Consider the following 11875-nt stretch of genomic DNA (forward strand, 5'->3'; position numbering starts at 1 on the left):
GCCGTGTGGCCTCATTTCCTTGGAAGAGGTCCTGAGCTTTAATTTCTTGGCAATAAAGCCACTTCTGTCCACACAGCAAGTCACACTTAAGTGACCTCTTCTCCCCAGTAACCGAGTGGTGCTGGGATTGGGGGCGGGGGCCTCTCTGGATATTTTAGGGGGGCCCTGGCTTCACCCTGTGGGTGTTGGAGCCTTTTGGGGAATGAAGGCATGAGGCCTGAAAGAAGGTGAATGGAGGTTACGGCAAAAGGACCAGAAGGTGTGTTCTGAGCGATAGGAAACTGAGGCACCCGCAAGTGGGAAGGAAGAGAAGAAGGGAGGGAGAAACAGCATAAGAAATAGTTTGGGGTGAGAAAACATGGGCTTTCTGTTCTTCATATCCAGGCTTGAAAAAAGGCTTTCTCGCAGGGACTTGTGTCCAGTTTTTCTCTGAGGCTTGTGGGGTATAGTATTTCACAAACCCACGGATCCCGCCATGTGTGGGGAATCTGATAGCCGAACTGAACTGATGGATGGGTTGGATAAGCCAGCCAGCATCGAAGAGTCAATCCAAGCTGTAATCATGTCATCTCAGAATTGTGATAAGCCACTTCCTCAAGGTAACTCCTGTAAAAAAAAAATAAGAACCTTTCTTATGTGTCAATATGCCTGTTTCTTTTATTAAAAAATATTTTTATCATCGAAATTAGTGGAATATGTTTATTGGAAAGGACTTAGCAGGGTCAGTGGGAAAACTAAGTTGATGTTTGTACGTTACATTTTAAAAAAAATATATATTTTATTGATTTTTTACAGTGAGGAAGGGAGAGGCATAGAGAATTAGAAACATTGATGAGAGAGAAACATCAATCAGCTGCCTCCTGCACACCCCCTACTGGGGATATGCCAGCAACCGAGGTACATGCCCTTGACCGGAATCGAACCTGGGACTCTTCAGTCCACAGGCCGACGCTCTATCCACTGAGCCAAACCGGCTAGGGCTGTACGTTACATTCTTAATGTTATTGAGAAGACTCAAGTCTCCATTTTATTAATGTCACAGGCCTTAAGAGCTTTTGAAAAGAGTGAATTCTAGGAGCCCTCTGGCTTTATGTGGGTTTTTTCCCGGGCAGGTAAGTAGACTGCTGTGAGGAGAACAGAGCAGCACACCTGAGTGGAGGAGTGTTCTGAGGCCACCACTCTGTGACCTTGAAACTTGTATCTGGGCTTTGGGTCCTCTGCAGTGTAAAGCTAATGTTGGTGTAACTGTCAAGCTGATTTTCGGTCTTCGTTCTTCTAACTTTTCTTTTTCCCTTTATCATATAAATGGTCATCTAATAATACTGCTTGCTTGTGATGATCGATGTTTTAATGATACCAGCGCCACCTGGAGGAGGCTGTGGGTAAGCTCTAAGAAAAGTCATGGGCATCGGGACCGGTGGTGTCTCACTCAGCTGAGAACTGCCATTCCCCACTCACTCCTAAATTTGGAGAGGCAGGAAATGTCTCAGGCGAAATACAGGAGTGCCTTCAAGCTCCTCACCTCATACGTAGTAGCTTATATGGAGGATGATAGTGGGAAGAGACATTGAAAGATTCTAGAACCCCATGTGTTTCTCAGCCCTGACAAAGGATGGGCAGAAACACGTCAGAAGGGCTTGGGTATCGGTAGTGCAGGAAACAAAGCTGCAGTTAAGGAAACAGGAGTCGGAGAGGAAGAGGCACCTGGCCCAGGCGGGGGCAAAGGGCTCTTATCCGACAGCTGTGAGATTATGGAAAATGGGAAGTGAGCAGGTGCCGTGTAAAAGGAGAGCTGCCGAGCGGCCCGGGCGAGAGAACCCGTGCTGCAGAGTGTAAAGCTAACGATGCTTTGAGGTGCACCAACACTGGTTAGTGTGAAACCTTAAAACCACACGGGGACTACAGCCCGAAATATAGATAGAAACGAGTGAGTCCTGTTTCCCACTAACCAGACATTTGAAATGTAATTATGGCTTTGTCATCTGTTGTCTGAGGAAGGAAGAAGGCTCTGGATTCTTGCAATATCTGAGTTAGAAGGCACTTCAGATAGCGAACGGTTCACAGCTTTGCTGCACGAAGTGAGAGTGGTGGCCCCTGTCTGGGTTTGGGGTTCCTGAAATATCTCCAGAAGAGCCCCCACAATCAAGGACTACAGCCCGAAATGTAGATAGAAACCAGTGAGTCCTGTTTCCCACTAGCCAGACATTTGAAATGTAATTATGGCTTTGCCATCTGTTGTCTGAGGAAGGAAGAAGGCTCTGGATTCTTGCAATATCTGAGTTAGAAGGCACTTCAGATAGCGAACGGTTCACAGCTTTGCTGCACGAAGTGAGAGTGGTGGCCCCTGTCTGGGTTTGGGGTTCCTGAAATATCTCCAGAAGAGCCCCCACAATCAAGGAACCCACCACTGCCTTAAAGGAACCCAAAATGTGTTTTCTCCTGTCTGGAATTCTATATTAGTGGTAGGCTGTTTTCCAGAATATAGTTGGTAAGGGGGTGCCCCAAATGTATTTTCCATGTTACAATTCATCAAGTTTGTGGAATTTATCATTTGACTTACTAGGCACTCAGTAAATGGTGTCTGTTATTCCATGTGTGCGTTCTCAGTCATTCTTCATAACCGCTCTGGATAGATACTGTTAACTTTATTTTACAAAAGGAATTTAGAGTTTAATTTTCTCATGGTCAAGTTGTAAAGCCAGGATTTGAACTCTTAAATTTAGAACTCTCACTTTACCATATGTTAGTGCCCCGTGAGGCTAAGGGATAATATTTCTAGTATACGTTCTGGTATATTAGCTGTTGTCATTATCGGTGATGAAATTCCAAGCCTTTTACGTCTGTGGGCTTCCTGAACACATAAGCTCATCTATTAGATGTAACTTATTTTTGCTGTTTGATTAGGAATGGAATCTACTGGCCCTGGCTGGGTAGCTCAGTTGGTTAGAGCATCATCCCAATATGTTGAGGTTTCAGGTTCTATTCCCAGTTAGGGCACATACAGAATCAACTAATGAATGCATAAGTAAGTGGAACAACAAATCAAAGCTTGCCTTTCCCTCCCTACTTCCTTCAAGTCAATTAAAAGAAATAAAACCAGAATCTACTACTTAACAGATCTTAGCTGCAGCAGAGGAGCATAAAAGGCAAAATCACACATTTGGATTTTGCTTTTTCTCTTATTTTATTTTTTAAATACATTGATTTGAGAGAGAAAAACATCAATGATGAGAATCATTGATTGGCTGCCTCCTGCATGCCCCCTACTGGGGACTGAGCCTGCAACTTGGGCATGTGCCCTGATCTGGAATGGAACCGTGACCACCTGGTTCATCAACCAACCGAGTTATTTTAATTTTTTATCCTCACTGGAGGATATTTTTTCCATTGATTCTAGAGAGAGTGGGGGAGGGGTGGGGGAGGAGCAACGAGAGAGTGACATTGATTGGTTGCCTCCTACACAGTTGCAGGCACCGAAGTACCTGCCCTTGACCCCTTGACGGGGGCATCAAACACAAGACTCTTTGGTCTGCAGGCTGATGCTCTAACCGCTGAGAAAGCTGGTCAGGACAAGATTTTGCTTATTCTCTTGAAGACCAAGATTTTTTAAGCTTAATTGAAATATGAATGGGCTTTGAGTCCCTGCTATGAATTAAGCGCAGGGCTATGTTAAATGATACATGTATTTTAAGAAACGGATGCACTTGGCACCAGTTGTTTTTCTATGTTGCCTTTATATTTTATAAGCCCATAGACCCCCAGATCTCAGGCTTTAGGTTGTTAGGAAAATTGTTAGTGTCCAAGTGAAGGCCACCTAGTTTCTGTCCCCTTCCTCCTTGCCGCCATGGCATTCCTCTCTGGTGATGGGTGTTGGCACTTCCCTGTGATCAGAGTCTGGCACAGCTTCGGAAACCTTCAGTGTGGTACTGCAGTAATGCCATTCAGATGGGGTTGTATTTAACTCCTGCCAGTTCCTGCAAAAATGTCCAGTCATGTCAAGAGCAGGACCCAGGCAGTCTCAGTGCTACAAGGGTGGCTGTTTTCATGAATACTGAGCTTGAGTGGATATTAACTACCCGAACTCATCTGCTCTCAGCTTGCAGTTGAGCCCCTGGTGGCCTTACAGACCTGCAGCCTCCTCACCCTGGGGACAGGGCGCGGTCTTTCCGGGCCTGGGCAAGTGGTGACGGATGGTGACTTGCCAGCTTGGAACCAGGCAGAATCCTCATCACCAGGGCTTTGACTCGAGGGAGAGTCAGCCAAGAAAGCTTTCATCCCTCTAACTCACTTTAAAAAAGAAAACATGTACAGATGTATAGGATTCAGCCACAGAAGCCTGAAGATTTTATGATGTGGTTATGTTTATCTGATTATTTATGAAAATGGTTTTCTTCTGTTATAAACTAGTATCAAAAGCAAACTAGCTGGTAGTGTGTGGGTGGGGCGACTATGGAAGGTGGGGTGGTAGTGTGTGGAGTAGCTGTGAAGGGGTGGGAGTGCCGTTCAGGGGAAGTAACAGCCCCAGCTGTGGCCTGGCCGCTCGGGGATGGCATTTTTGTTTGCTCAGTATTACTTTTGAGGCTGGCTGTTTCCCAGAATAAGAACTTTAAGTTTTCCCAAATACTCCCTGTGCTATTTTTAGCAGTGGATCTATTTTTACTCACAAACGAATAGTTTATTGCCTGGTGAGTTAGTGGGAGGAGGCCCTGAGGGATTTTTGAGTAAGCCAGCAGTGTCATAGGAAGAGAAGTGAATTCATGGTAGGCCAGGTTATTTGTGACTTTTTCTTCGTCATGCTATGTAATGTGGAAGCAGAGAGAAGGGGGAAGGGAGTGCCCAGGCCTGGGAGTGGGTGTAGCCCAAGGCTGTGTGGTTAGGATACCAGTCCCGTGGCTGACAAGGAGCCCAGTTCTTAAAGGAAGTGGAGAGCAGGGCCTACCAATTCAAGATTTACAGGATGAAACGAGGTGGGGAGAGGGCAGGAGGAGAGTCAGGGGGCTGTGAGCAGAGGTGGGGGAGCCCTCATAGATGGGGTTGCCATGCGAAAGCTTAGTGCCTTGAGCCGCTGCAAGAGGGCAGCTGACCTGCGGCGGGACCAGTGTTAAAACTGGCATCAGGGTGGAAGGAAGGTTGAGAGCTATGGTCTAGGTCTCTTCCATCTTGACGATTCTCTGTCTTGCCTTCATGTTCCTAATTGGGAACCATGATTACAGAGACGCAGTAAATCATCCCCATAGAGTCCCCAGATGATCATGTTGGTTCCGTGTCCGTGTGGTTGGGACCAGCAGGTAGTGCTTTCCTTTCTTTCCATTAGGCCACATCGCCTCCCAGTGTCTGCCCCGCTTAGGGCAGGACTAGACTTCTCTCTGGATCTCCTGGCTCCAGTCTTTTGGAATTTGAAGTGTTGGGAACTGGGCTGACTAATATTATGAAGGTTATTTACAATAAGTATCGCCAGTCAGCACCGGCTCTGAATCTGTTTTGTTTTCATGGGCCATCTGATTTTCCTTTGACCTATAATTTTTCTTCCCATCTGGGAACACTCCCAGTTTTCTTGAGTTATTTGATCAAGTAATAAACCTATCTTCATTCCATAAGTTTCTCTTTGCTAACTGAATTGTAAGCCAGGATGATAAAGAAAATACCATATTTAAATGTATCCAGTTGGGTCCTGGCTGGGGTTCTGGGAACAATGCTTGCCCGGTGATGTTAGTCACCCTCAGCTGATGCTGACAGTGATTCATTCAGACTGGCAGGCAACCAGGTGATTGTTACATAAACACGAAACCTCCTAGTAAATTATTTTCCTTGTGGAGGTGTCATTAAAAATACTGCCCAGTAGCCTTTTCTGGCAGTTTATTCCTGGGGAAGAAAGGGAATGCTACGTGAATTCCTGAAATGCACAGATACACCCACATTTCATGTACATTAGTAACATCAGCCTTGTGCCTTCACCACGCCTTTTATCTGTCAGGAAAAATGGGAGCCTAGGATTTGGGCGCTGCAGTCCTTGGAGATCATTTGGGCTGATCCCCCTTTTGCTTTTGATGAAAGGTGATTTATGCCAGGTCACACCGTGAGCTCAGGCTAAACTCCAGATGGCCTTAAGTAATGACACTGCCCCTGGTACAAACATCCGATGTGGTATGTAATGTGTCTCAGATGTGCACTGGGGTTCAGTGGTGCGCCGTGGAGAGTTACTTTGTGTAACTTTGCAGCAGTCTAACAAGCAGCTTCATCAGTCAAGGATGGAGTATACAGGGACTCCGGATGGAGACATTAGCATTTTCATGTCAAGTGGCTTAGTCAGATGTACTTACTGCAAGATCTAGGGGGCTCTCCAAATTCTGTTCTTGCTTCAGGTTATGTTTTATTGACTATTGGCCCTAGAAAAGAGTTATTCTAGACTCTAGAATCTAGAGGATTCAAGCATTCTGAGACTTTTCAGAGTATTTGAGACAGAATTTTGATTTATGAGGGTTTCTTTATTAAAAGACCAAATTATCAAACAAGTATCTACAAAGACTATGTTTCAATAAACAGATGAGTGATTAAAGGTACTTACTGTTGGAGAAAACTAGTCGGGTTACAGGTCTTCAACGAGTTGAAGGGAGCATGGATGTGGGTGAGTAGAGAGAAGACTGGCAGATCACAGAGACCACAGAGCTAAGAGACCCCACTGGGCCAGTGTGAGGAGGAATGGGGAACCTGGCTTTTGCAGGCAGCTGCCCTGGGGGAGTGAGCAGGGGGCGGCTTGTAGGCAAAGACAAGGCTGAAGAGAGAAGGGGGTTGGAGTCATTGAGTTGGCAGAGGAGGAGAAAATCCAGGCTAGGGATCATGGCAAAGGAATAGGGGGACTGGAGACAGGGAAATAAATAGATTAGAGAGGGAGCTGGTATTTTTATTTTGTCTGGGCTTTGTTGAAGAGTTGGGCGGTAGTGCATAATTGCTTGTTTCATTTTTTTAAGAACTTGGCACAAGTTTCCAAATTTTACACAAAATGATTACATTTGTTGCTTATGTTCGTTTTTAAAATTTCGGATTCTTCACTGCTCAGTCTTCTCAATCCGTGTTAAGCATGTCTGTTTTCAATATGCTGTTAATAGCTTTCTCCATTGAATTTGGCTCTTCCCCTCCACTGGAGGAGGTTCTGTCCTTATTTGGTTTGATTTACAGTAACACCTTTCTGTTGTTGGTTATTTTATGGTTTCCCAAGTGCTTCTCTTGACCAGCAGGTCATATAATTAAGGAATCGCCCTACTTTATAGACGATACAGGCCAGTTTAGCAACTTACTGGCCTTGCTGAGGCCTAGACCAAGGTTTTTTTACTCCAAGTTTGCGTTAGTTTCCTAGTGCTGCCCCCCAAAGTCCCACCAGTCGGGTGGCTTACAACAGCAGAAACGTGCAGAGCTGTGCTCCCTCCGAAGCTTTGGGGAAGAACTCTTCCTCGCCTCTGTCTTAGCTCCTGGTTGTCGTTGGTGTTCCTGGGCTTATAGACATAGCACTCCAGTTTCTGCCTCCACCATCACAGGGTGTTCTCTGTGTTTGTTTGCCTCGAAACCTCCTTTTCCTTATAAGGGCAGCAATCATTGGATGTAGGATCCACCCTAATGCAGTATGACTTCATCTTAACTGATTATATCTGCAAAGGCCCTACTTCCAAATAAGGTCACATAACCAGGTACTACAGATTAGGACTTCAACAGAACTTTTTGGGGGACAAAGTTTAACAACAACACAGTCCATTGTTCTTTCTACCAATGACATAGCTTGGAGGTGGCAGCATGGAGAACTAAGTAATGGAAGTTAGAGCTTGTGACATGGAACAGCACCAGGTAAAGCAGTTGGTGCTTCCATCCTTGATGGCCAGTCAGGGTTTCCTGTCAGGCAGGTGGAGTGAAGCTCGCTGCGGAGTAGCTCTACTTCCTTTCAGAGCGGAGGCCGGGGCACTTTACTGTCCCTAATGCATCCGCTTTGTCTTAGGGGAGGGAGGGCTGGGTGTCCCAGTGGGATTCCATGGAACCACACGGGCTGGAACTCTGGCCATTAGACTGTGTGGTGTTTGATCTCCTCTGTGAAGTGCTTACCTATTAATATGTATATGAGGGAGGTTTCATTGCTTCTTTCTAGAATATAAAGCTGGGAGTAGAATCTGGAACAGACTTCTAGTCTAAGTTTTGAACATTTGACAAAGGAATCACACGATCTTATTGTCGAGAATATCTTCTGCAGAATAGCTGAACCTTCGGGCTTTTTCACCCACCTTTATGTACCATCCCCTCACAACCTTCCCATGGTTACCTTCCCCCCATACCTCTGCCAAGGTGAAGGCAACATCTTATAAGGTCTGGATTAGGGATTTCTCAAAACCCTTATGAGTTTCAAGTATTTGTTTCTTTGGTGAGATTACAGTCTTCCTTCAGATAGGATCAGTGTCTGATTGGTTTTCCTCCAGACTGGCTTGTCCATAATCTTGCTTTTGAGAAGGGTTGTTGGTTAGAATGAAGGGAAGGCTTCTTTCCAAGATTTTCGGACTAGGATCTCAGTGTTAATATCTTCGGCATTTTGCAGGTGACAGAGCTCAACGAACCTCTCTCCAATGAAGATCGAAACCTCCTCTCTGTGGCCTACAAGAATGTAGTCGGCGCCAGGCGATCTTCCTGGAGGGTCATCAGCAGCATCGAGCAGAAGACCATGGCCGACGGGAACGAGAAGAAGCTGGAGAAAGTGAAAGCTTACCGGGAGAAGATCGAGAAGGAGCTGGAAACAGTGTGCAACGACGTCCTGGCCCTGCTGGACAAGTTCCTCATCAAGAACTGCAATGATTTCCAGTACGAGAGCAAGGTGTTCTACCTGAAGATGAAAGGCGACTACTACCGCTACCTGGCAGAGGTGGCTTCCGGGGAGAAGAAAAACAGTGTGGTCGAAGCTTCCGAGGCGGCCTACAAGGAAGCCTTTGAAATCAGCAAAGAGCACATGCAGCCGACGCACCCTATCCGGCTGGGCCTGGCCCTCAACTTCTCCGTGTTCTACTATGAGATCCAGAATGCGCCCGAGCAGGCCTGCCTCTTAGCCAAACAAGCCTTCGATGACGCCATAGCTGAGCTGGACACACTAAATGAGGATTCCTATAAGGACTCCACGCTCATCATGCAGTTGCTGCGAGACAACCTCACCCTCTGGACGAGCGACCAGCAGGATGAAGAAGCAGGAGAAGGCAACTGAAGAGCCTGCAGGTTCCCGCCCTTCCTCCACCCACCGCCCCCCTCATCACTGATTCTTCCTTGCCACAATCACTAAATATCTAGTGCTAAACCTCTCTGTATTGGCAGCACCGCTACTCAGATCTGCTCCCCCGCCCCCTGGGAAGCAGTTTCAGATCCATCTTCATGGGCATTGCTGGATCGATGGTTGCTTGGAGCCCACGGGAGCTTTCTTTTGAATTGTGTAGACAAGTGCGTTCTGAATGAGGCATTTTACTATGCCTGTTGGTAGTTGTGAAAGCGATGGGGAAGTTTAGAAAGGAGAATTAGCCAAAACCGGCTACAATGATATTTAAATGATCCATTTAAAATGAGCTGATAGTGTTTTGTTAATAAGCAGTACATCTTGTGCATGCAAAAAAGAATTCATCCCTCCCACCTCTTCTTCCTTCAACTAATGGAAAACTGTTAAGGGAAGCTGATACAAAGAGAACACTCCCTTCTTTCCGTCAGCTTTATATAAACTGTTCACGTGAGGTTTCAGTAGCGCCTTGTTTTGCCTCTTTAAGTTATGATGTGCACAAACCTTCTTAAATGCAGTGCATCTAAAGTTTTGATACCTGTAACTTTGTTTTGGTTGCGATTGTTTAAGAATCATGGATTTATTTTTTGTAACCCTTTGGCTATTGTCCTTGTGTATCCTGACAGCACCACGTGTGTCAGCCCCTGTCAATCAAGATGGGTAATTATTGAAATGCCAGACTTCTAAATTAAATGTTTTGGAATTCAATGAGTAACTAAATGTTGCTTTGGAGATTTTTTTAAAAACGAATAAGAGATATTAAAGTGTTAATTTTACCTTCATGTAATTCTTCTTTGATGTAGATCTGAGTTTCTGACCTATTTTATTTTCTTTTTCTCTAAATTATTTATTATAACATTTCTTTTAAGGAAAATCCACTGGTAACAAATTCCCTCAATCTTTGTTTGTCTGAGTGTTATCAGTGAATTTTCTGAGCTTTCCCCCAGCTCCCCCGCCCCACACACAAAGAATGGGGTTTCATGGAAACTTTTATTGATCTGTAAAATTAAGGAGGTTCCCCAAAGTCCCATCTCTGTCTGCCCCAACATGGAAAAGTTCAATCTTGATTTCATCAGTGACAGAATAAAGGCCACTGACCATAGTTTTGCTCCATGTTAAAGTGTAGTCCAGTCCAGCATCCTACATGTGATATCAGCATGGCCATGCACATGTGGCTATGGAGGGGAAATGCAGGAACCCATGGGCAAGTTCAGGTCATTAAGCAAGAGAGAAGACGGAAGAGGGAGCTTTTTGTCTGGGGATTTTAACCATGAGCTTCTTCAAACTAACCAATGAACTTTCCAAGATATTGTGCACTTCTGATGGGGTCCACCCTCTAGCCAATCCATTTTCCCCCAGGCTAGACTAACAAGCAAGCACCTTTCCTACATCATCCCAACTTCACTGCACACATGCCCATCTCCCCTTAGTTTGATGCTTCCCCCCAGTGTTCTGCAGGGAATGGATCAGTGAGTGGTTCCCTGGAGAGCATGAAACTTTAGCTTCATGATTAGGCTGCCCAGATGACCATGGTTATAATGTGTGACTTTCTTTAGCTTTATTTCTTTTACTAATATTAACAAGATTATTACAATAATAAACTGAGCAAGTCTTTATTTCACCTTCTCTTTTGAGGGATACTTTTCCCAGGTACAGAATTCTAGGTTGGTGTTTTGTTTTGTTTTTTCTCTCTCTCAACACTTTCTGTGAGAGTGTATGATGTTAGGTTATTTATTTTGTGCATTTGTAGCAATAAATGAGATTTCCATTGTGTTATGAATTTGACTGACCTCTTCAAGTGTGTGTGGCAAGAGGTCTGGAGAATGATATTCAGATTACAGTGAGGTGTGGAGAGGACCAAGGGAGCTGGACATCTTCACTGGCAAACATCAAAGCCTATGAAGGAAGGGGTGAGAGTATAGTGTAAGGGACATACCCCCCATCTCTTTGCTCCCTTTTCCTTCCTCTCCCTGATACTATGTTGGATCTGTCTTCAAATCTTGAAGACCAAAGGATGAGGCGATAGTTGGCTCTAGACCACTCTCAAAGCCAGCTTTGTCAGAAATCCTAGATCACATGAGAAAGGTGAAAAGAGAGGACATGACTACTTATTTTTTCATTTTCCATTAAAGGAGAGAAAGACAAAAAAAACTTTCTTTCTCCCAACTCCTCTTGAGGGCATGATAGAAGTGGGAAGGAGTGGAGCAGAAAGGCTGGGAGACCTCCCATAACAGCTCACATACCACAAGCAAGGAATAAGTGTTTAGATTATATAAATAGATTAACTGAAGAACTCTAAGCCAGGATTAACAAGCATAGCTGGGGCAAGATTGCGTGGAATCTGACAGGGATCCTGTCAGTGAAAGCTGGGGCTTTTGGAACCCCAATATAAGTGTTTGAGGCTCAAGTACAGAGTGTAGGGAGTCAAGAAAACTGGATCCCAGGACAGGTAGTTTGGCAGTGAGAACAAAGGGAAGAGACTGGGACCAAGAATCCTGAATTCCTAAAGACAGGAGGATGGGTATTGGAAAGAACAAATGGCTGAGGCAACCCAAAAGCCTGGGTTCTAGAATAGCAGTAAGTCAGATT

At 45.1% G+C, this 11875-nt stretch overlaps 1 protein-coding gene across 1 annotated transcript; it reads left to right on the forward strand.

Annotated features, from left to right (window-relative positions):
- Positions 1-475: 475 nt before the first annotated feature.
- Positions 476-9994, forward strand: YWHAH (tyrosine 3-monooxygenase/tryptophan 5-monooxygenase activation protein, eta). Its single transcript, XM_014542436.1, has 3 exons — positions 476-599; positions 1135-1382; positions 8573-9994. The coding sequence occupies exons 1-3, from the start codon at positions 476-478 to the stop codon at positions 9224-9226; spliced, it is 1026 nt and encodes a 341-aa protein (XP_014397922.1). The 3' UTR covers positions 9227-9994.
- The last annotated feature ends 1881 nt before the right edge of the window (positions 9995-11875 follow it).

The sequence above is a fragment of the Myotis brandtii genome, unplaced genomic scaffold, assembly GCF_000412655.1.
Source record: "Myotis brandtii unplaced genomic scaffold, ASM41265v1 scaffold303, whole genome shotgun sequence".
NCBI classification, from domain to species: Eukaryota; Metazoa; Chordata; class Mammalia; order Chiroptera; family Vespertilionidae; genus Myotis; species Myotis brandtii.